The following is a 25,939-nucleotide window of genomic DNA, read 5'->3' on the forward strand; positions in this document are numbered from 1 at the left end:
AGATTAGATTCCCTACAGTATGGAAATAGGTCCTTCAGCCCAACAAGTCCACACCAACCCTCCGAGGTATAATGCACCCAGACCAATTCCCTACCCTATGTTTAGCCCTGACTTAGCAATTTAGCATGGCCAGTTCACCTGACCTGCACATCTTTGGATTGAGGAAACCGGAGCAGCCGGAGGAAACCCATGCAACACTGGGAGAATGTGCAAACTCCACACAGGCAGTCAACTGGGGTGGGAATTGAAGCTGGGTCCCTGGTGCTAACCACTGAGCCACCGTGCCACCCCATTTATAACCACACTAGTTTTCTCCCATGTCATCAGCCTTATCTCAGCCTCAAAAGTATATACTTTCTTAGCATTTTCTCCTGTGTACTTATCTGGTTACCTTTTTAAAATCACCGAAGTTATCTGTCTCACTTACTGTGGTAGTGAATTCTTCATTGTATCCATTTTCTTTACTGAAGAAATTTTCTTTATTTTCTCATTGGATTTATTAGTCACTTCCTTGTACCTGTGGTCCTTGGTCTTAATTCCTCCTGTAAGTGAAAACATTGTTCCATTTCTACCTTGTCCAAACCACATATAATTGTAAAGACCTCTTTAAGGACAATTGTAAGCATCCGGTTGTTTTGAAAATGGAGGCTTCAACCAGTTCAATTTTTTTCAATCGATGTGATCTCAGTTCTGATACCATGCTTGTGAACATATTTTCCACTTTCTATGTTTTTTTTATAATAGGCTACCAGAACTATTCACTCTACCTGCAGCCTGTCCAGGTTTCTGTACACATTTAACAAATGTACCAAGTCTAAAATCAATCCCATGATTTTACCTGACACATTTAATGCTTTGTTCCCTTGGTGCTGTCATTGATGTGTTCACCTGTTTTCCTGAATTCCTTCATACCTTTACTCTCTTTGAAAAATAAGCTGGAGGTGACACTTCTGTATATTTTTCTATTGACTTCATTATATTTCTTGATGTCACTTAACTATTTGCCCTGCAGGTTTTCTGATATGATGTTCTGTTTCATTCTTTTGTTTTTAGTGTCAACTAAACTTGCTCTTTTTCTTAAGTATTTGTAAATTTTGATATGAAGTTTCTTATTCCTCAGCCTGAAGTCTCAGTTTTTTTTTAAATTGCCCATCCCTGGTTGCCCTTAAAATGGTGATGAGCTGCCTTCTGGAACCCCTGCGGTCCATTTGTTGTACATGGACCTACAAAGCCTTTAGGAAGGGCGAACCAAGGTTTTGATCCAGTGACATTAAATAAATGCAAGTTATGAATAACATTGATCCCCACATTGACTCTTGTGCAAATGCACTTCCATTACAAATATCGTATTTTCCAAGTAATACAACTGGATCAAAAACAATGACGTATACAAGTGTAAAAACTAGTACCTATTATTTGTCTTATTAATTGGTTTGCCCAGGACTGTGCTAAGTATTTCTCTATTATACTTTACTCTATTATGCAGTATTACACAAGTGGGACTATTAAAACAGTTGAGTGTAAGAAATATGTAACTTTTCTTTTGCAGAAGCTGAAATTCATTTGTCCCAAGCTTCAATAGTCGGAAGCATCATTGGGAGCATCATTACTTCTATTTTTGTACTCGGACTAGGAACTTATTTCTATATGCGGTTCTATTATAAAGGTAAAGCCACATTCTGAGTTCTGTTTGCTACTTCAGACACTTTAGGAGATAAACCTGGAGTAAATTACAGGCTGTTTATGGGTTGGGAGGAAACCTATTGAAAGTGCTTTTGCAGTAAAGCCCTAGATTTAGCCAATGATTCTCAAACTTACTATAGTTTCTTTTTTTTTTTGTTTTCTGCTTAAGCATTGTTGTTAAATAGCAATGATTACTCTGCCAGCAAAGAGTGCTTAATCAAAATGCATGCTAAAAACGAAATGCTCTGTAAATCGAATAGTTTCAGAAGTGCTCTGCTCGGTATATTTGTTTTACTTTTATTAACCCCTCACACAACTACTTCTTTGCTGCTGTAGAGTACTTCTGCTACTCTACCCTAACCTTTGTACTGTTTTACTATATTTTGATCTTTGATCTTGTATGGTGTTGCTGATAACAATTGCCCAGTGCATTCTGGCGTTAACAGTCAATGGATTCTTGAACATTTAAAAGGGAAAGAAACCTCAAAAGTACCAATCATTCTGCTTTTTAAAAGAGAAAGTGAGGATCTTGCTTTCAGCTCTTTAATAATTAATTCTAAAATGTAGCTGTTTTTCTGCTATTGTGAATGGTCTCGATATGTTCCAGAGTGTGGTCCACATTTGCTCTATTACCAGAAATAGTAAGCACAATTTCAAATTGATTTGCTGATTCTTTGACATGGTGAAACCATTCTGCATGCTTGGAGTGCAGACATATAATTATTTTTGGCATGTCTCACTTTCTTATTTTTAAAAACAAATAACTGTGTTTTATTTTACAGTTTCTATTCTGTGCCATTATTTAATTTCCTTCTCTAGTTCTCCTTCCTGTTGCTCTTTTATCCTCCTCATCTGTAAATCATTAAATATTATTTTGAACTGCACCACTGTTGCCCTTGACTCTGTTGAAATCATGCATTTTCAGAAAACATTTAATTGCTTTTTCTTAAAATTCTATTTTGAACTTTGCCTATTTATTTTTATGGCCACCTGTTTACTGTATCGCCACCTTTCTGCAAACTCTTAAGTCACCATAGAAGATGTTTTGCATGAACTTGGTGCTCTTCATAAAAATGCTATTGCTCACTCACCAAAAAACACTTCACCCTCCAATAGCCAGTTAATTCAAATATTGATTAGATTAGATTCCCTACAGTGTGGAAACAGGCCCTTCGGCCCAACAACTCTACACCAACCCTCCGAGGAGTAACCCACCCAGACCCATTTCCCTCTGACTAATGCATCTAATACTATGGCCAATTTAACATGGCCAATTCACCTGAACTGCACATCTGTGGACTGTTGGAGGACTGGAGCAAACCTATGCAGACACGGGGAGAATGTGCAAACTCCACACAGTCATCCGAGGCTGGAATCGACCCTGGTGCTGTGAGACAGCAGTGCTAACCACTGAGCCACCGTGCTGCCCATACCACATTATGTGAATCTAAGTATGCAAGCAATTCATCCTTGTGTTAGTGTACAGCACAGTTTACTTAATGTTTACTAATTACAAAAGTCCCCATTCTGACTGAGTATTTCCATAAGAGATCTACTGGTATTGTAATTTTAAAGATTTTTTGGCAAACCTTGCTGAACCTTAACCATAAGAATTAAAACAAATAACAATCAATTGAGGCAAGTTGGTAAGAATTTTCAGGAAGTGCAAAAGATCACCTGGAAAAATGCAACTTTTTTTTATTCCTAGTTGCACCAAACGTGTCAGAAATTCAAAAACCTGTGCAAATTATACATCAAGAACCTGCAGAACTTATTTGCCAAGTGTCTGGATTTCAACCTCGTGTTATTACAATTGCCTGGTATTTGAAGAGGTTGAATGATGCTGAAATGAAGTTGATTGATGAATGGCAAGACAGCAACATATTCAGCTTTGCTTTAAACAAAGACAAGAAAATGGAAAAGGTTGACAAAAGGAATGAAACTGGTGACGATGTTTGGAAAGTCAGAGCAGGCAGTATCCAGAAAAATGATGATGGAACTTTCAGCATTTCCAGCATTCTGGAGATTCATCCTGACATACTTATGGACAATGAAGCAGAAATCACATGTAAAGTGATGCATCCATCCAACAGGGAAGCTATCTATAAAAAGATCAAACTACATGTTGATGGAAGTAAGTTTATTTTTAAAATGAATTGATCAAAAGACACAATTCTGTGAGGTAGAATTTGTGGACCCTAATGTTCAAATTGATCATAATTCCAATGTCCAATGACATCCTGGTAAATGATTCAATTGAATGTTGTTCTGTGTCTCTTTGTCCTGTTACTTCCTCCATCCTGTCGTATTATAATATTGTATTCCTATCGCTAGCATGTAACTTTCATCCCTTTGTCTGAAAGAGATCCTGGACTTTTGGAAAATGGGGCTGGAATTTAAATCTCTCTACATTTTTCCCAAAACAGCTGTTTGCATTTGAAAGAAAAGAGATGAAATAGTCGTACAAATTCAGATAAATACTTACAATCTAATGGCCAAAACAGATCTATGATGACCTAGATTGGGACCTGAACACTAAAGTAGGTAGTGAGATAGTTGATGCATTGATTTTAATTTTCAAAAACTCATTGGATTCAATGAAGATTCCTTCACATTGATTGTTTTCAATGTAACTCCTCGAGATTGGCAGTTGAATATTGAAGGCACATGATGTTTGGGAAGAACAGGAAGCTAGGAAAGGAGCGGCTCTGTTACAAATGATGCTAGCACAATAGAAATAGGTGACCTAAATTCAGAAAACCAGGATATAGAAGCAGTCTGGGTAGAGATGAGGAATGATAAAGGTACAAAGTCACTTGTGGGTATCGTGTCCACGTGCACTCACAGTACGACAGGATTTCAAGGAAGAACTAATGGCATGTTGTCAAAACAGTACAGTAATTATCCTAGGGGATTTTTACCTACCTGGGAAAATCAAATAAGAAAATATAGTCTAAAGGAGGAATTCATTTAATGTTTTGGAGACAATTTCCTCGATCAGTACGTTATGACATCATTAAGACTGCAGGCTATGCTAGACCTGGTTTTGACCAATGGGTTAGGATATTGATCTCATAGTGAAAGTGCCACTGGATAGCAGTGGCCAGAACATGATTGAGTTTAGTGTTCAGTTTAAGGGAGAGTTTAAACAAGGACAATTATGAGGCTATGAAAGCAAAAGGGAACTCATAATTTACATTAAGAGTGATAGGTCATCGAGGTGCAATGGTAAACATTAAGGGGGATAGTCCAGGTTTAGAATAGCCAGCTGTCTGACTGATGCCATAACATACTGATTGAACAATATGTACTTTTCAACAAATAAGGAAAATTCCTTGGGATAAATCTTCCATCCATGGTTACCAAAAAAAGTCAATGCCTTGGGAAAGCAGCTAACATAATCAAAGACCTCTTCCACCCTCTTCCATCAGGCAGAGGATACAAAAGTTTGAAAACATGTATCAACAGATTCAAGAATAGCGTCTTCCCTTTGTTATCAGACTTGTGAACGGACTTCCTCATATATTAGAGTTGATCTTTCTCTGGACCTTCTCTGTGGCTATTACATTCATCAGAACAGAATGCAGAATATAGTGTATTATCCTGCTGTTTGTATGTAGCACAGAATTTGTCTAGATAAATACGAAACAGTGTGACATTAATAAATCAAATCAAACTCAAAGCAAAGGCCTATAATTTTGCAAAGATAGCTAGCAGTTTGGAAAGATTATTCAAAACAATAAATTACTAAGTGTTTAATACGTAGGGAAGAATTAGCATGAGAGAAAGCTAGCCAATATTACGAACACGATTTTGTTTTTATATATTTAAAAAAGAGAGTTAACAAAGTAAGTGTTAGTCTTATAGCAAATGCATCTGGGGAATTAGGAACGGAGGATAAAGAGATGGTAGGCAATTGAACCAGATATTTTGATCACTGTTCATCACAGATTCTGGAAATAGCTGTAAATAAGGAATTGAAAAGGAGAGAGGAACTCCAGAAAATTGCAGTTACCAGAAGATAGTACTGAGTAAGCTTTTGGAACTGCAAGTTGACAAGTCCCCAACTTCTGATTTGATTTAAAAGGGTTTAAAAGGGAAGTAGTTCGGGTTGCATAGTGGCTCGGCGGTTAGTTCTGCTGGCTCACAGTGGCAGGGACCTTGTTTTGATTCTTGCCTTGGGTGACTGTCTGTGTGGAGTTTGCACATTCTCTCTGTGTCTGCGTGGGTTTCCTCCAGGTGCCCTGGTTTCCTCCTACAGTCCAAAGATATGCAGGTTATGCTGAATTGGCCATGCTAAATTGTCATGTAGCATCCAGGGCTGTATAGGCGAGGTGGATTAGCCACAGGAATTGCAGGAATAGAGTATGGAGTGGATCAGAGTGGGATGCTGTTCGGAGGGTTGGTGTGGACTCGATAGTGGGCTGCATCTACACTGTTGGGATTTTGAGATGGTTGATGCATTGGTTTTAATTTTGAAAATATATTGGATTCAGGGAAGATTTCTTGAGATTAGAAAACCACCAATGTAACTCCTTTATTCAAAAAAGGAGGGAGGGCGGCAGCAAGTATGACACTACAGCTCAGTTAGTTTAATATCTGTCATAAGGAAGATGTTACAAAGTTACTTGGATAAGTTCAAGATAATCATGCAGAGTCAACATGATTTTGTCAAAGGGAAATAATGTTTAACTAATTAATTGAGTTTTTTTTGAGGAAGTATCTTGCGCTTCAGAGAAAAGGGAACCAGTTGATATATTGTATTGAGATTTACAAAAGGCATTTGGTAAGGTAAAAAAAATCAAAGGCTATTGTGGAAAATAAGAGGTCATGATGTAGAGGGGTAACATTAACTTGGATAGAAGATTACATGGCTTTCAGGAAGCTGAGAGTAGGAATGAATAGGTCTTTTTTAGGCCAGCAGGATGTCACAAGTAAAAAATGAGGTCTGCAGATGCTGGAGATCACAGCTGCAAATGTGTTGCTGGTCAAAGCACAGCATACCAGGCAGCATCTCAGGAATAGAGAATTCGACGTTTCGAGCATGAGCCCTTTCTTATTCCTGATGAAGGGCTCATGCTCGAAACGTCAAATTCTCTGTTCCTGAGATGCTGCCTGGCCTGCTGTGCTTTGACCAGCAACACATTTGCAGGATGTCACAAGTAGTATACAACGAGCTAGGTGCTGGAGTTTTAACTCTTTACAATTTATGTAAATGGTTTTGATGAAGAGATTGAAGGTATAATGACTAAAATTGATGGTGACACCAGGATATGTAGGAAAGTGAGCTCTGAAGAGGATCTAAGCCTATAAAGAGATAGAAGTAGGTTGTATGATTGGGTAAAGATCAGGCAAGTGGAGTAAAATGTGGGAAAGTGTGATATTGTCCATTTTGGCATATTTAATTGGTAAAAGGTTGCAGAGCTCTGAGGTGCATGAATCACAAATATTAGTATATAGGCACAGCAAATAATCAGCAAAGCTAATAGAATGTAAAGTTTTTTTGTGAGGGGATTAAATGTAAGAGTTTGAAGTCTTACTTCAGTTATGCAGGTCCTGTTCTCTGGAGTAATGTATGCAGTACTGGTCACTGTGCTTATGAAAAGATATTGATAGTTGAAGCAGTACATAGAAGGATTACTAGATGATTACCTGGAGTAAGCAGATTGCCTTATGGGAATGGCTATTCGCTAGGATATTGAAAAATCAGAAATGACTTAATTGAAACATATGAGATTCTGAGGGAACCTGACCAGATGGATGTCAGAAAGGTGTTTCCTCTTATGGGAGAATCTTGAACAAAGGGTCAGAGTTTAAAATTAAGGGGTTGCACACTTAAAACAGAGATGAGGAAACTTTTTTTTTCCCTTCTGAGGGTTGAGATTCTTTGGAATTACCTTCCTCAAAAGGCAGTGGTTATGAAATCTTCAAATATTTTTAATATAGAGATAACTATATACTTGATTACATTGGGGATGAAAAATGATCAGGGATACGTTTTAAATCGGGTCAGCCATAATCTTACTGAATGGCTGAGCAAACTCAAAGGCCTGACTTGCCCACTTTTGTTCCTTTTTTGTGAGAGGTTGGGTCAATTCAAAATTGAGTTTGATTTTTTTTATATGGCTGGGCAAGGGTATTGAAAGAAACACTTGCATTTTTACAAAGCAACTTCTATAATCTAAGTTAAAAGCCTAATGGCCTACTACCACCTGATGAAGGAGCGATGCTCCAAAAGCTAGTGTGCTTCCAATTAAACCTGTTGGACTATAACCTGGTGTTGTGTGATTTTTAACTTTGTACACCCCAGTCTAACACCGGCATCTCCAAATCATGAGCTCTATAATCTAAGGAACATAAGGCACTTTATAACTGATAAAGTACTTTTGAAGTATAATAGGTCTTGTAGGAAATAGATCACATTAAGATTCAAAATAAGCCATAATTTAATTGGATAACAGAGTAAGCTTATGGGGCTGAATTGCTTCCTGCTGTTCCTATGTTCCTAACTGTGCCCTGGGTGACATTATCTTTCCGTTATATTTTACATTTCTGGAATTTGGAATGAAATTTTTGGCATGACTGCAAATTAGTACAACTGAAGACAAACAAGAACTCCAGCAGGGTTAGAATGGAGAGCAGACTACTTGAATAATTGGAGAGCTTTGGAAAGGTTTAAGATAAACAGACACAACAGTGTTTTGATTGCATTGTTTGGTGAAAGATTTATGGTTTTTTTACAAATAAAGAAGGAATTTTGTTTAACTTAAGTTCTCTATGATTGAAACTGATGTGTTCTTTTCCCTCTTCAGTTCCTCCTAAGTTGGCTCACATAATTAAGCCGCCTATTGTACAGCATGACAGTTCTGTGACGCTGACCTGTCCAATAAATTTTTTCAAGCCACATCCTCTAAAGATCACATGGTATAAAGAAATGCGTGGAGAGAAAATCCCTTTGCTGCTTTTAAACGATGCAAATGAAGAAAATATGTATCCAAATAAATATTCCCATTATATGACTGGATTTAATTATTCTGACCACACTTGCAGTGTCTACAGCATGCTGCTTTTTAATGCAACAATCCAAGAAGAAGACAAAAGTCAGTACTTCTGTAAAGTTGAACACATTGGCTTGAGCAGTCCAGCAGAGGAACAGGTTCACCTGGACATAACAGGTAACACAAAAGCACAATTTTCTTTTCTTTCATTTGTCTCACTTAAGATGGGACATCTTCTGTCCTCTTTCTCTCGGGGTCGTGAATATAGAGTTTTCTTCCACGGTGGAGGCAGGGTCCTTGAATGTTTTTAATGGCACAGTTAGACAGACAGATTTTTGACTAACGATGGAGTAAAATGGATGTGGGGAGATGGGGAAAAGTAGACTTGTGGCCACAACAGATTTAGCTGTGATCTTAAGAAGTGGCTGAGCAGTCTCGTGAAGCTGACTACTCTACTGCTCCTAATTCATGTTTGTATGTATCACATTGATGTGAAGAATATCACAGAAGCTAATATATGTACAGCTGGTATTGTGCCACTGCCTGCATGTATTCAACCGAATAGCCAGAGTTTTCTTGCTTCACCCTCTCTTAACTACAGTGGACAGCACTCTACCAAATCTGCTCTGAATGTGGACAATGAGAGACAAACTGAGTGGCAATTGGAATCAGTTCCTGACCACCAAACACATTCCATTAACTTTTTGATTCAAGTTCTGTAGTCATAGGCATCTTCTTTCTTCACACACAAAAAGGGAGATCAAATTGAGGTATTCAAGATGATGAAAGGTACAGATAAAATAGATGTGGATCAGATGCTTTTTCCTCTTGTGGGCATTCTCGGATGAGAGGGCATAGTTGTAGGATAAGGGGTAGCAAATTTAAACAGATTTGAGGAGAAACTACTTCTCCCAAAGGGTTGTGAATCTGTAGAATTTGCTACCCCAAAGTGTGGCGGGTGCTGGTGCAGTGAGTAAATTTAAGGAGGAGTTAGACAGATTTTTAATTGATCATGGGTTTAAGGGTTATAGAGAGACAGCAGGAAAATAGAGATGACGAGCATATCAGCAATGATGGAATAGCAGAGTAGACTCAATGGGCCAAATGGCCTAATTCTGCTCCTGTATCTTATGAACTTACGAACACACACAAAAGCCATTGAATTACTGGAAAACTAGTCATGCATTATAAGCTACCTTTGTTAGTAGAGAGCAGTTATAGTAAGAAAATGAAGGATTGTTGTATAAAGAAAGCTCATTGTCTCAGAGATGGCATCCTCACCCAGGTATCCTGTGTGTAATTGATTCTGTATCTTAGAATGTTAGTGAGACACAGATTCAATGGAGAAAGTGATGTTATGGAAGCACCTGGCCCATTTGGCTTGACAGTCCATAACTAAAACAATACAGTCTCTTCTCTTTTAACAGCTGCTACTGGGCCTCTTGTTTATTTCTGCGGTGTTTTCTACATTTGATTCCACCATGATTCTTTTTCATTTTGTATTTGTTTTGTTTTACCTACATCACATAAAATGTATGTTTGAAGCGTTATTGCACTGATACTTGTGAGAGCTTGCAGTCATCAATCTCTTGTTGTATTTCCTAAATTACAAGAATTAGTTGAAAACAGTGTTGGGACTTCTTTTTCTTCCTTTCCTATTCTGATCTGTAATCTATTGTAACATCAACACCACCCCCTACTGCTGGACTCAAGATTGTGAATTGCCTAAAGATACTTTTATGGCATGATCAATAATCGCCCTTGAAACCTTTTTCTACGTATGCCAATATGTACACATATTTGTCATTTCCTCTTCCAATATCTTGGCTCACTTGGTAGCTGAGGTGTTTGATTCATGCCACATTCCAGACTGACCTTTCTATTCAGTAAGGAATGAGTATGACACTGCTGGAGAATCGTCTTTGGCTGGGATGTTAAACTGAGGTTCCGTATCAGGTTTTATATGGATGTTAAAGATCCTGTTATTCATTAAAGTAGAACAGTGAGATCACTGAAAATGAGAGTTCTTCATAACAGGGAAAATATATGTGAATGTATAAATGAGTTAATGTTCTAATATTTTATTTTCCAGCTTTCCCGTCTCTTGATGCCATCTTAAGTGACCCTTTGAACCCTGTAATTGGAAAAATGTTGACTCTAACCTGCAAAGTGCATTCCTTTTATCCTGAAAGCATTACTGTCCATTGGTTGAAAAATGATGAGGTAGTGGAATCACAAACACCTGAAACTGTTCAAAATTCCGAGAATGGATTGCACGAAGTTACCAGTTCATTAATAATTATTCCAACCTTATCAGACGTACAGTGTAAATATAAATGCCAGGTTGATCACAAGAGCCTTATGTATCCAAGATTTGTAGAATATATTCCTGAACATTTAGGTATGTTTATTCTTATTTAAAAGCCTTTCTGCAATATTTGTTTTATTTACAAGTCAACTACATCGGTTTCACTGAAATTAATCTTGTTTCCTGGCCAAGATGCTTCAATTTAGCAGTCAGTTATTTTTAGTTTGCAAAATAATGTTATTGGAATTTAAATGCATTTCAGTGATATAGAATGGGTAACAATATAAATATTTTTGTAACATCATTTCACAGTTAAAACTGTTATTAAGAGAGGATTTCAGCTAACACACAAGTTACACTGATGGCTACATTATTCACCTTAGCCTAAAATCAGATAATTGTCATCAAAATGAAATAACATTTTGGTGTATTTAGTTAGTGGTGTATTTTTGTGATATTACGTCCTCTATATCACTCCTTAATAAATTTTAAGCATTGAAGAGCTGCATGTAAAATAATGCAGTAAAAAGGAGGGCTGACAGGACTAAATTGGGTGTAAGAAAGATTAGTTACATTGCCAAATTAACAGTAGATCTGGCATCACAGAAATGGTAGGGAGAAGTGCACTGCCTAATTTCTCAACAGTATCAATGATGTTGTAGAACCATGTACAGCAGAATGAAAGCAGTGATTCAGGAAGGCAGCTCACCACTACCTTCTTGAGTAATTGAGAGAGGGGCAAGAAGTGCCGGCCTGGACAGTGATGCCCAAGTACATTTTTTTTTCCCAAAGTAATGTTCAAGAAACAATGCTTGATCAGGCACAAAATTCTTGACTTTTTAAAACTTTATGCTATTCTAGTATGGACAAGCATTTTTTTTGCTCAATGATGACTGTTCTGAATGTATTAGTAGTAAAATCATTATATTGTATCTAACCATTGTTTGAAATTAAGTAAAACTCAACTACAGCGTTTTGGAATAGCAACCAAGTGTAATGTTGGGTGTTGGTATAATCCAGTTCCAGGTGAGGTGCCAGTATTCTGGTGATTTATTCTTGGGATAATTCAGTTTATACTCTCTTAGAACATTGTTTCTTTATAAGCTGAGCCGTTCTGGTGCTAAAATGTGACTTTTATTTGGGAAGGAAGTATTTTTGTGGGGTTTTATCACAACAAACTAGCGAAGAGAATTGAGTTAACATAAAATATGAAGTTTTTTTTGCATGTACATGTAATAATTAGTATTAGTAGCCTGCATATTTGTTGTTTTCCAAATACAGCAATTGACTAAGTTTAAAATAGCTTATTACATAATTTTTGGTATGGATGTCTGAAATGAAAGCCAGTAAAATGTATTTCTTAATGTTTCTCTTGATTTCAGTATCACATCCTCAAGTATCTGAAATTACAAGCAATTCTGCCAACCCTGAAGTAGGGAAAGAGTTGATTTTAACCTGTAATATAAGTGACTATTATCCAGAGGATATTCAAGTTGAATGGTTCAGAAATGAAGTGACAATTAACAATAACGTCAAATATGAGAAAATTGCAGAGCAAAATTCCTGTAAAGATGGTCTGCACAGCAAAGTCACCACAGTAACTTTGACTCCAAGTACAGATGATCATCAAGTTGAATATAGGATCGAAGTTTGCCATTCAAAATCTTCAACCAAACCTATTAAGAAATGTTTCCAGCTATTTCTTAAAGGTGAGTTAAAAGTATTCTATTTGATTAAATGAAATAAGACCATAAGAAGAAGTAAGCCATTCAGCCCATTGTATCTGCTGTATCATTGAATCAGATTGATTGGATAATTCACAACTCCACTTTCCTGTGTTTCCCCCATAACCCTTAATTCCTTGCTGATTAAAAATCTGTCTAACTCTATCTTGAATATACTTAATGATCAAGCCTCAATAGCCCTTTCTGGTAAAGAATTTCACCAATTCACTACCCTCAGACGAAATTCCTCCTCATCTCTGTTTAAATTGCAATCTCTTGTTTGGAGATAATGCCCTTTGGTGCTGGACTCTCCCACAAGGTGAAATAGCCTTTCAGCAGCTGCCCTATCAAGTCCCGTGCAAGTCTTCAATGTTTCAATAACTTCTCTTATTATCCTATATTTTAACAATTGCAGATACAACTTATTCCATCTCTTCTCAATATAGACCCTCCATACCTGATATCAGCATAGTGAACCTTCTTTGGATTGCTTCTGATGCAAGAACATCTTTCTATAGATAAGGGGCACAAAACTGTTCACAGTATTCCAGCAGTGGTCAGACTTATACTGCGTAGTTTTAGCAAAATCTTCATATTTCGTATTCCATTCCCTTTGAAATAAAGGCAAATATTCAATTTGCCTTCTGTATTGCCCCCAAACTTGGATGGTAAAGTTTTGTGATTCATGGACGAGCACTCGCTATACCCTCTGTTATGTAATGTTCTGCAGTCTTTCTCCATTGAAATAATATTCAACACCTCTATTCCTCCCTCCTGCATTCCTAACCTCTTATTTCCCTATATTATATTCTAGCCAACAGGTTAGTATCCACTTGTTTAAGTGTCTATATCCCTCTGCAGAGTCTTTTCCTCACCATTTGCCTTCCCACCTGTTTTTGTGTGATCCGTCAGCTTGGCTTTGGTACAAACATTTTCCTCATCCACGTCATTAATATACATTCATATACACTTTAAACAATTGTGGTCCCTGTTAGAGGTTGCCATTCTGAAAATGTCTTCTCATCCAACTCTGTTTTCTGTTAGTTAGCCAATCCTTTATCCATGCTAACATGCTATTTCTAGAACCTTATTCAGTAGGTGTGGTACATTATTAAACACCTTCTGAAAGTAAAAATATATTACACTAATTACTTCCCTTTTTTCTCTCCTGCTTGTTACTCATCCAATAATTCTATGTCAGATATGATTTTCCCCTTTAGGAAACATGTGGACTCTGCTTGATCATATTATATGTTTTAAATATCACATCCTTTATAATAAAGTCTTACATATTCCCAGTAACAGATGTCAACAGATGTTTCCTTCCCATTATAAACAAAGCTGTTTTCTAATCCATTGGAACTTGCTTATGAAAAGGTTAATTGAATTGTATTTGATATGCAAAAACATTTTAATTGTGCCATTATGCATTTATTTCCCTTTCTTTGTTCTGAATAAAAATAACTGAATCTGTCACAAATAATTGTTTTTTTGATAAATGATATTGTGAAATGGATGGTATGATGGCTCAGTGGTTAGCACTGCTGCCTCACAGGATCATGGACCCGGGTTCGATTCCAACCAACGGCAACTGTCTGTGTGGAGTTTGCATATTCTCCCCATGTCTGTGTGGGTTTCTTCAGGATGCTCCAGTTTCCTCCCACAGTTCAAAGATCTGTAAGTTTAATGGATTGGCTATGCTAAATTGCCCATTGTGTCCAAGGATGTGCAGCTAAGTGGATTAGCCAGGAGAATGCAAGGTTACAGGGATAGAATAGGAGAGTGGGTCTGAGTGGACTGCTGTTCAGAGAGTCAGTATGGACTTAATGGACCGAATGACTTGCTTCCACACTAGTGATTTTGTGATTCTAAGTATATTAATCGTACAACAGATAATCAATGTCAGTACTTTTTACTGCTTCACTTTCGGTGTATATGTGCCAAGTCACTGCCTTAGGCTTCAGATCAGCCTCCTTGAGGATGAACCCACAGAAAGTAACTGACTCGGATGGACCCCCTGACCAAGCACTCGATCCTGTGCAGACCAGCTGGAGGGAGTATTTTTGCAGAAACCTTTACCCTCTCCTTAGTACAATACAAGGTTCCCACCTGCCTCAAGAAGTCCGCTTTCATCCCGATGCCAAAGACAAATCAGGCAGCATGCCTTATGACTACCATCCAGTCACTCTGATATCCACCATTATGAAGTACTTTGAGAGGTTAGTTACCACACACATCAACTCCAGCCTCCCAGATTACCTTGATCGCTACAATTTGTCTACTGTTACAATAGGTGTGCAGTGGACACCATCTCCATAGCCTTACACTTATCCCTGGAACATCTGGATAACAAGGACACCTATGTCAGACTACTATTTATGTGTTGAAGTTGGAGGTAAAGTCAATATCTCCAACAAAACTCCTCTCCAAACTCTGAGGTCTAGGACCCTACAACTGCTCTGTGACTGGATCCTTGACTTCCTGACCCACAGACCGCAATCAGTAAGGATAGGCGACAACACCTCCGCCTTGATAATCCTCAATATCGATGCCCCGCAAGGCTGCGTTCTCAGCCCCTCACTATATACCCTCTACCCTCGTGGCTACATTGCCAAATTCAGCTCTAACTCCACTTCCAAATTTGCTGATGACACTACTCTAGTGGATCGGATCTCAAACAACAAAACAGAATACAGGAACTTGTACATGGTGTAAAGATAACAATTTCTCCCTCAATATCAGCAAGATGAAAGAACTGTCTTCAACTTCAGGAAGTGGAGTGGAGGATATGCCCCTTTCAATGATGCTGAGATGGACATGGTCAAGAGGGTCATGTTCCTTGGAGTAAATATCACTAACAATCTGCTTGGCCAACCATGTCGCCGCTACAAGAAAACACATCAATGCCTGTACTTCCTCAGAAGGCTAAGAAATTTACCATGCCCACAATGACTCTTATCAATTTTTATAGATGCACCATAGAAAGCATCCTATCCAGATGAATTATAGCTTGGTATGGCAACTGCTGTGCCCAAGACTACAAAAATTAGAAAGTTGTGAATGCAGCCCAGTCCATCATGAAAACTAGCTTTCCTTCCATTGACTCCATCTACATGTGTGGCTATCTCAGGAAAGCAGCCAACATAATCAAACACCCCTCCCACTCTGGTTATACTCTCTTCCACTCCCTTCCGTAGGGCAGAAGATACAAAAGTTTGAAAATACATACCAACTGATTTAAGAACAGCATGTATCCTGCTGTTATCAGATAAATGAACAGACCTCTCAGAGTTGATCATTCTCTGTAGCTGTAACACTATATTCTGCATTCTGTTCAATTACGCTGATTACTAATGTAAGGTGTGATTTGTTTGTTTAGCACAAAATACAGTACTATATCTTGGTACATGTGATAATAATAAATCAAAACAAATCAATTCATTGAATCCATGCCATCAATATCAGGGAATCAAAATCAGTGGTCAAAAACTACACAGGATCAGCCACATAAATGTCATAGCCAATAGAGCAGATCAAAGGCTGGATACTCTGTTGATTACTCAAGTGATTTCCCAAAGCTTCTTCACCACCTAGAAGGCATTTGTCAGCATTGTGTGGTTGAATACCGTCCACATGGCTGTATTGGTGATGCTGTAGCAAAACTGAAGAATCTTAACACTAAGCTAAGACACGCTAGTTGACTGGCACCCTATCCAGCTGTTAACTGGTTAACTGGTTCATCAGTGGTGTACTTGGTTATGATGTGTATATGTACAGGAAGCACTGTGACAAGTGGCCAAGGCCTCTTCAACTAACTTTCCAACCCTGTGATCCCCACCACGTCGAAGGACATGACAAGAGGGTACATAGACAGCCACTGTCGCTTCTTTTACTGCAGTCAGCTATCATCCTGCTTTAGATATTCAAAGCCATTCCTTCATTACAACTGGATAAAATCCTAAATTCCTTACTTAACAACACATTAGAAACCTACGTGGTGCAGCTTTCATGTGTTAAGGGTTAAAAGAGGTGAATAACAAATGATAGCCTTGTCAGCAGTATCCATAATCTGAAAAATTAAAATAAAGAAACCTATTGGCAGGCAGAAGTGACTTAATTTGGCTTTGTGGATCTTTTAAATGTGTCGTTTTCTCTCTGTTAATAGGCTTACCCAAAATTTCAGCGTTCAGGATGGAGCCAGAGAACCCTTCCTATGGACAGCACCTATCAGTGTCTTGTTCAGTTTCTGGAATTTCCCATCAGAATGTTACAGTGGACTGGTATAAAGAATCTCAATTAATTAAAAAAGGAGTCACAAATACAAAGCCTATTCTTAACTCTGACAAAGCCTACAAGATAGATGCGTGTCTGAAATTTTTAGTGACTGCAGAAGACTTTGCAAGAAAATTATTCCTTCAGTATAAAGACAAAGACAAAGGTGATCAATTTAGACAACATATTCACCTTCCCCTCCAAGGTGAGTGGATCTTGTGCTCTGACGTTTAAGCTTAGTGGGATTATCACTTTTTTTCCAGCATTTTATTAGAAATGGGTGATGTCTACAGGGAATTGATGGCATCTGTGAGCCAGCCAACTAACAGGGAGGCTGTTCAACTGATCAGATTGAAGAATTATCACCAGCGCATGCAGACAGCAGAGCACCAGCTTTTTAAAAAAGGAAATGTAATTCACATAAATCATACAAGAAACAAATGAAGGTTCAGGCAGAAACCTAGGATTAACATAAAATATGTGAAGATGGAAAACTATGTTTTTAAAAACATAATTTACACTATTAATTTTATTTTGAGAAAATGAAACTCCAAACTTGTAAAATTATTAATGTCAGCTAGGAGGTTGAGTGGTGATTACCACTTAGTGTATTATTCCAATTCAGTGACTCCTGATTAAAAATGGATGAAAATGATGACGTGTTCAAACTTTTTTTATTCATTCATTGGATGTGGGTGTTGATGTCTAGGCCAGCATTTGTTACCCATCCAAAATTGCCCAGAAGGCAATTAAGAGTCAACCACACTGCTACGGGTTTGGAGTCACATGTGGGCCAATCCAGGTAAGGCAAGGATGGCCTAAGGGAAGTGAGAATGGTCGTCAATTAGCTTAGCGTGTGGGATGACAGTTATTTATGTGCAGATTAGCAGAGATTGCACCAGTGCAGTCTGTGGAGGGGTACCAGCATTTTCCAAATTTCATTGTTTAATTAGAAATCATAAGAAATTGTTGATTTTTATGTGTAACAGTGAGCAGCAACACCCTCACTGTTGTTAATATTACAACATAGGCTGTTGGTTGAAGAGAGAAACATTTGCTTTATGAAATGTACAAGTACAAGTTTGATCTAGCTTTTCTAAATACTTTGATAGTAAACACATTATATTACCTTTTGGAACTTAATATAACCACTTCACTTGAGCAGTTCCTGAAAAAAAAAACATTTAAGCCTTTGAAACCTAAATATAAATTTATTTAAATTGTCTCTGGTTACAGTTGGTATCTTTGAGAACTTACATTTTGTTTCTGCATTTCTCGTAGCTGTGACTCCTGAAGTATCAGAAATAGAGTGTCGACCTCCTCATCCCAAAAAGGGTAAAAAAGCTCATCTTCACTGCAAGATTGAACATTTTTGTCCCATGGATATACTGGTTATTTGGAGCAAGGGATGGACAGAATACAAGGGTGAGAAATACACTGAAATACCCAAAATCGATGAGAAGGGACTTTACTCTACAGATACAATGCTACCAATTGACGTAGTTGAAGGCAGAACAGAATACACTTGTGAAGTTCGGCATCCAAAAACCAATGATATTGTAGAGAAGACGTACGTTCTGCAGGTTTAGGTATGTTCTGCATTTTCAGTGCTCCTTAATAATTTATTTTAAGTACTAGCAAATTTTGAACATTTGAATGTGATAAGTCCACCTAGAGAACTATGTTGTCTGTCAAGTTGCCTTAGCCAATTGAGATATTCTTTGTTTTACAGGAGATTCTATCATTGTGGTCTTCATCCAATATATTAAAAAAATTACAATAGTATACTAGAATTAACAGATACAAAACAGATTTTTTTCAATTTGTATGCCTGGTATTAAATGCATTTTAAAAGAAAATTGGAATTTGAGGACAGAGTTATGGTATAACCTATGCTCTGTGGAAACTATTTGAGATTTACATGCAAACCTTCTCTGGGTTGCACTCTCTTATGTCTTAAAACTTAACTCCAATAATGTAGCACAAAGTTTTTAAAGGAAGTGTGCAACCTGAGGATATGAAACCCTCAGAAGAGCTATCATTGATTAACATGTTGTTATAAACTGCACTTAACAGTACTGGTGAAAACTCTGCTCTGTTTTTTTCAAATTGAGTCCCTAAATCGTCAAGATGTTAAGAGATTGTGATTTGATACTAACAATTCAATTAAATCATGAGAGGCTGGACCAGCCGCTATCTCTGGACAAGCTGACCAAAGCCCTCGAGTCCTTCGTAAAGAATAAAACTCCCGGAAGCGACGGCTTACCGGTCGAGCTCTATTCCGCTCTTTGGGACTTGATTGGCCAGGACCTGCTGGAGGTGTATGTCAGTATGCTTCGGGCAGGTACCATGAGCGAATCCATGAGGAAAGGCATCATCACCCTCATCCACAAGTGGAAGGGGGAGAGGGAGGAACTCAAAAATTGGAGACCAATCACACTGTTGAATGCGGATTACAAAATCCTGTCAAAGGTAATCGCCAACCGGGTCAGGTCTACTCTGGGGTCGGTGATTCACCCTGACCAAACCTGTGCTGTGCCGGGCAGGAAGATCGCTGAGAGTCTCGCATTCCTCAGGGATACGATCGCCTACGTGCAGGACAGAGGGTTGGACACCTGCCTGATCAGCCTGGACCAGGAGAAAGCCTTTGACAGGATATCACATGCATATATGAGAGATGTTCTCTCCAAAATGGGCTTTGGGGAGGGAATCTGCAATTGGATCAGACTGCTCTACACCAACATTGTCAGTGCAGTCTCAATCAATGGGTGGGAATCAGATAGCTTCCTAGTCAGATCTGGAGTCAGGCAGGGCTGCCCCCTCTCTCCTGCCTTGTTTGTGTGCTGCATAGAGCCATTTGCCGAGTCCATCAGGAAGGATGCGAGCCTGAGAGGGGTGACTATTCCTGGCAGTGGGAGCCTGCAGGTTAAGGCCTCCCTGTACATGGATGACGTCGCTGTTTCCTACTCAGATCCGCTGTCCGTGCGCAGACTCGTGTGCATTTGTGACCAGTTCGAGCGGGCCTCGGGGGCCAAGGTAAACTGAGGCAAGAGCGAGGCCATGCTCTTCGGGAACTGGGCCAACCAATCCTCGATCCCCTTCACCGTCAGGACCGACCACCTGAAGGTGTTGGGTATTTGGTTTGGGGGGCTGGGGCGTGCTCCAAGTCTTGGGAGGAGCGTATCAAAGTGAGACAGAAACTGGGCAGATGGAATCTACGGTCGCTCTTCATCATGGGAAAAAACCTGGTCATCAGGTGTGAGACACTGTCATTGCTGTTGTATGTGGCACAGGTCTGGCCTATTCCCTGAACCTGCGCCGCTGCAGTCACCTGGGCCATCTTCCAGTTTATATGGAGTTCAAAGATGGACCGGGTCCGAAGGGACTCGCTGTACAAAGATCTGGGCAACGGGGGAAAAAATATACCGAATGCCACCCTCACCCTGATGGCCACCTTTGTGTGTAGCTGCATCAAGCTGTGCGTGGATCCCCGGTACGCAAACACCAAGTGTCACTACGTACTGAGGTTCTACCTATCCCCGGTGTTGCGAAGGATGGGCCTGGCCTCGCTGCTGCGGAACGCTCCGAGTAGTTGGACCGTTCCGTATCACCTGTCCTTCGTAGAGAAGTTTATGAAGAAAAACACCTTTGACCACAAGTCCATCAGGAAGTGGTCAGCACGTAGTGTCCTCGAGACCCTTCGGGAAAAGGAGAGGGCGGATCCTATCGAGCGGTTCCCTGAGCAGACTGTCAAAGCCATTTGGCAGAATGCCTCATCGCCAGAACTCTCCAACAAGCACCAAGACATGGCTTGGCTGGTGGTGAGAAGAGCTCTGCCTATGAGATCCTTTATGCATGCCCAGACTCTCTACCACACCGCACGCTGCCCTCGAAGCGGCTGCGGGGGGGAAGAGACTGTCACACACTTCCTTCTGGAATGTGTCTATGCAGAGGAAGTCTGGAGAGGAATGCAGTGGTGTTTGTCGAGGTTCGTCCCGAGCAGCGCCGTGACGCGGGACTCCGTGCTCTACGGCCTGTTCCCCGGGACGCGCACTGAGACGAACATCAACTGTGCCTGGAGGATCATCAACTCGGTGAAGGACGCTCTCTGGGCAGTCCGAAACCTGTTGATCTTCCAGCTGAAGGAGCTGACCCCAACTGAGTGTTGCAGACTGGCACATTCCAAGGTCCTGGACTACATGTTGAGGGACGCGCTGAAGCTTGGGGCAGCTGCCGCCAAGGCGCGGTGGGGAAAGACCACCATGTAACATCTGCCTGCCGAAAGAAGAATAGGGGGCCCATGCAGTCGTTTGGGCTCTGCTGACGCCTCAGCTAAATATATGGGCATATGAGTGAGAAGTGCACAGACCTGAATATAACAATGATAATTTCTGATCTGTGTATGTAAATGTTGACATATGTATGGCATGACCAAATGTACAGACCATCAAATTATTTTATGATTATTTTACGAATAAAGTATATTTTTGAAATAAAAGAAACAATTCAATTAAATCAGATTTATTTTTCTCATAGAAATCCTCCCTTTCATGGTATGATTTTAGTTGCTAACAGAAATATACTAAAGGCTTGTTCTTTTTGGTGGCTTTTTGAAATAATTTTAATTACTGCAATAGAGGAGCTGGGATACTCTAGGGTGTAAAATAATTATGACATATTGGTGCTATTTATACTGTAGGTCCTTCAACCACTGACTCGAGCAGTGCAGATTTTGTTTATTATAATCTAATGCCTGTTTGTTTATCCAATCCTTTTATCACCATGTCTGAGATGGTAGCAGTTTCTCATCTGAGTCAGCAGGTGTTGTTTTGAGTCCCACTCCCATACTGAAGTGCAACAATTTAAGCTGATTGCTATATCTGTCAGAGGTGTCGTCTTTTGGATGTGACTTTAAATCAAGGGTGTGCCTGCCTCTTCAGAGGGATCTCATAAATTACATAACGCTATTTCAAAGAAAGCAGGGACATTATGCCCAAGTGACCTGGTCAATGTTTATTTCTCAATCAACTTCATGAAAATAGATTAGCTGTCATTTTCTACTTTTACAGCCTTAGCTGAACTTGAAATATGTTTTAAGAGTACCTTTTACGCTAAATATATTTTGGCCCATTACCCAGGAATCAGAGGATTGGTCTTGTATTATCATAGTCTCACCAGACCATAGAGGTGCTCACTTATTAGAAAGAAGCAACTGGTGGTGATTTAACCTGAGGGCCACCAGACCTCAAGCCAGGGAAGAGGTTGAAAAGGAGAATCCTTCATGGTAGCCTCAAACCAGTAAAGGAGTATTGAACCCATGCTGTCAGCATCTCACTGCTCTGCAAATCAACAATCCAGCCAACTGAGCTAAACCAATTCCCTAATACGTTGCATAAATAGATATTTTGATTGTGAAATGTATGAAATTGGCAGACTAAGCTTCTCCCCAAGTATTTCCAGCTTTCCTATAGAGAATCTAATCTAATCTAATCTGTCAAAAAGTGGTGTTTTATTGGTGCTTGTGATTTATATGCCACTTTCTATAATTAAGTACATAACTAGGTGATGAATATTGAATCAGAGCAAAGAACAAAGAACATTTACAGCCCAGGAACAGGCCCTTCAGCCCTCCAAGCCTGAGCCGATCCAAATGTACTGTCTAAACCTATCGGTCAATTCATAAGCATCTGTATCCCTCTGCTCCCCACCTACTCATGCATTTATCCAGACGCATCTTAAATGAATCTCCCTACCTGCCCCTACCACCTCTGCTGGCTAAATGTTCCAAATGCCCACTACCCTCTGTGTGAAGTACTTGCCGCGTGTATCCCCCTTAAACTTTCCACTTCTCACCTTGAAAGCGTGACCTCTCATTATTGAATCCTTCACCCTCGGAAAAAGCTTGTCTCTGTCCACCCTGTCAATACCCTTCATGATTCTATGATGAATTTCAATCAGATTCCCCCCAATCTCCTTTTTTCTAATGAAAATATACCTAACCTACTCAACCTTTCTTCATAGCTAGCACCTTCCATACCAGGCAACATCCTTGTAAACCTTCTCTGCACCCTCTCCAAAGTGTCCACATCCTTTTGGTGATGTGGTGACCAGAACTGTACACAGTATTCTAAATGCGGCCAAACCAATGCCTTGTACAATGTTAACATGACTTGCCAGCTCTCATACTCAATACCCTGTCCAATGAAGGCAACCATACTATAAGCCTTCTTGACCACTCTATCCACCTGTGCAGCAACCTTCAGGATACAATGGACTGCACTCCCAGATCTCTCTCTGCCTGTCAACTTTTCCCAAGGCTCTTCTTTTCATTGTATACTTCGCTCTAGAATTAGTCTTGCCTAAATGCATCACCTCACATTTGTCTGGATTGAAAACTATCTGCCACTTTTCCGCCCAACTCTCCAGTCTATCTATATCCTGCTGTGTTCTCTGACAGTCCTTATGCTTTCTGCTACTCCACCAATCTTCGTGTCATCTGCAAACTTGCTGATCATACCAACATGCCCTCTTCCAGATCATTTATGTATATTACAAGCAACAGTGGCCCCAATACTGACCCCTGTGGAACACCACTGATCACCTTTCTCCATTTCGAGAAACTCCCTTCAACTACTACTACTCTGTCTCCTGTTGCTCAACTAGTTCTTTATCCACCTAGCTAGAACACCCTGCACACCTTTGACTTCACTTTCTCCATTAGTCTACCATGGGGAACCTTATCAAATGCCTTACTAAAGTCCATGTATATGACATCAACAGCCCTTCCTTCATCTATCAACTTGGTCACTTCCTCGAAGAGCTCTGTTAAGTTGGTAAGGCACAATCTCCCCCATACAAAACCATGTTGCCTATCACTGATAAACCCATTCTTTTCTCTATATAAATAGATCCTATCCCTCAGTACCCTCTCCAGCAACTTTCCCATCATCGATATCAGGCTCACTGATTTGTAGTGACCCGGAATATCCCACCACCCTTCTTGTACAGGGGGACAATATGAGCAACTCTCCAGTCCTCCGGCACCTCACCTGCGTTTAAGGGTGCCATAAAGATATCTCTCAGGGCCCCAGCTATTTCCTCCCTCGCCTCCCTCAGCAACCTGGGATAGATCCCATCCGATCCTGGGGATTTGTCCACCTTAATAACCTCCAGCCTACCCAACACATCTTCCCTACTTATGTCAACGTGATCCAGACTAATCAAATTTCTATCTCTAATCTCAACATGCATCGTGTTCCTCTCCTCAGTGAACACTGATGCAAAGTAATCATTCAGAATCTCACCCATTCTCTCAGGTTCAGCACACAGCCTTCCTTCGTTATCCTTTAGTGGACCAATCCTTTCTCTAGTTACCCACTTGCTTCTTACATAAGAATAAAATGCTTTGGGATTCTTCTTAATTCTGCTTGCTAAAGCTATTTCATGACCCCTTTTAGCCCGCTTGATTCTTCGTTTAAGACTTGTCCTACTCTTCCGATATTCCTCGAGGGCCCATTCTGTTCTTAGCTGCCTAGATGCTTCCCTTTTCCTCTTGGCTAGTCATGCAATTTCTCCTGTCATCCATGGTTCACAAATCTTGCACTTCCTATCCTTTGCCTTCAACGGGACATGTCTATCCTGCACTATCTTTAACCTATTCTTGAGAGCCTCCCAAATCTCAAATGCGGACTTTCCTTCAAATAGCTGTGTCCAATCCACATTTCCGAGCTCCTGCCTAATTTTGATATAATTGGCCTTGGCCCAGTTTTGTACTCTTCCCTTAGGACCACTCTCTTCTTTATCTATGAGTATTTTAAAACTTACAGAATTGTGGTCACTGTTCCCAAAGAAATCTCCCACCGCAACGTCTACCACCTGTCCTGGCTCATTACTCAGTACCAGGTCCAATATGACCCCTTCCCTCGTCGGACTATTGACATACTGCTCTAGAAAACTCTCCGGGATGCTTCTTACAAATTCTACACCATCTAGACCTCTGACATTAAGTGTATCCCAGTCAATATTGGGAAAATTAAAATCTCCCAACACCACAACCTTATTGCCTCTACATCTTTCCATAATCTGTGACATATTTGTTCTTCTACCTCATGCTCACTGTTGGGAGGCATGTAATGCAGCCCCAACAGTGTGACTGCACCTTTCTTATTTCTCAGATCCACCCATAATGCCTCACTACCCAATATCTCCATAGTGTACTCCTTTAGCAGAGCTGTGATATTATCAAGGGAAAAGTTAAATGAAAACTTGCAAAGTCTCTCTACTTGGACTAATTCATTGGTATCTAGAGTTGAACCTGGATATAGAGATTAAAGAAATCTTCTGATGCACTGATGGTGAGTGACTTTTTCTGACAGACCATTTTAAACAAGTGAATCCTGAACCTGACAAAGAAACCTACTCCCAGAAATAAAAGGTTTAAATCTGGTTTCTTAGTTGAATTGATAGGAGCAAGGGCAAACCAATAAATCCCACGAGCTGTCCATCATTCAATAAGATTATGATAGATCTATATCCTGACTCCATCTATCCAGCTGCCATAGCTGCAATTATTGTAGTCTAGAGTGTGGTGCAGGAAAAGCACAGCAGGTCAGGCAGCATCCAAGGAGCAGGAGAATCAATGTTGTGGGCATAAGCCCTTCATCGGGAATGAGGCTTGTGGGTTGGGGGGTTGGGTGGGAGTGGGGGAAGGTAGCTGGCAATGTAATAGGTAAATGAAGGTGGGGGTGAAAGTGTTAAGTCGGAGGGGAGGGTGAAGTGGATCGGTAGGAAGGAAGATGGACAGGTCAAGAGGGTGGTGCCAAGTTGGAATCTTGGGACTGGGATAAGGCGGGGGGAACAGAAATGAGGAAACTGGTGAAATCCACATTGATCCCGTGTGATTGCAGGGTCCCAGGTGGAATATGAGGCGTTCATCTTCCAGGCGTCGGATGGTT

General features: G+C 39.9%; 1 protein-coding gene across 1 annotated transcript in view; it reads left to right on the forward strand.

Moving 5' to 3' along the window:
- The window catches only part of LOC132824450 (uncharacterized), a 51,441-nt gene that overhangs the window by 23,316 nt on the left and 2,186 nt on the right, over window positions 1-25,939 (forward strand). The window contains exons 4-10 of the mRNA XM_060838966.1: window positions 1,550-1,666; window positions 3,392-3,817; window positions 8,496-8,858; window positions 10,774-11,082; window positions 12,372-12,698; window positions 16,879-17,190; window positions 18,267-18,574. Of these exons, the coding sequence (XP_060694949.1) occupies window positions 1,550-1,666; window positions 3,392-3,817; window positions 8,496-8,858; window positions 10,774-11,082; window positions 12,372-12,698; window positions 16,879-17,190; window positions 18,267-18,574 (2,162 nt within the window). The remainder of the gene's footprint in view (window positions 1-1,549; window positions 1,667-3,391; window positions 3,818-8,495; window positions 8,859-10,773; window positions 11,083-12,371; window positions 12,699-16,878; window positions 17,191-18,266; window positions 18,575-25,939) is intronic.

This window comes from Hemiscyllium ocellatum, chromosome 18 (genome assembly GCF_020745735.1).
Source record: "Hemiscyllium ocellatum isolate sHemOce1 chromosome 18, sHemOce1.pat.X.cur, whole genome shotgun sequence".
Taxonomy (NCBI): domain Eukaryota; kingdom Metazoa; phylum Chordata; class Chondrichthyes; order Orectolobiformes; family Hemiscylliidae; genus Hemiscyllium; species Hemiscyllium ocellatum.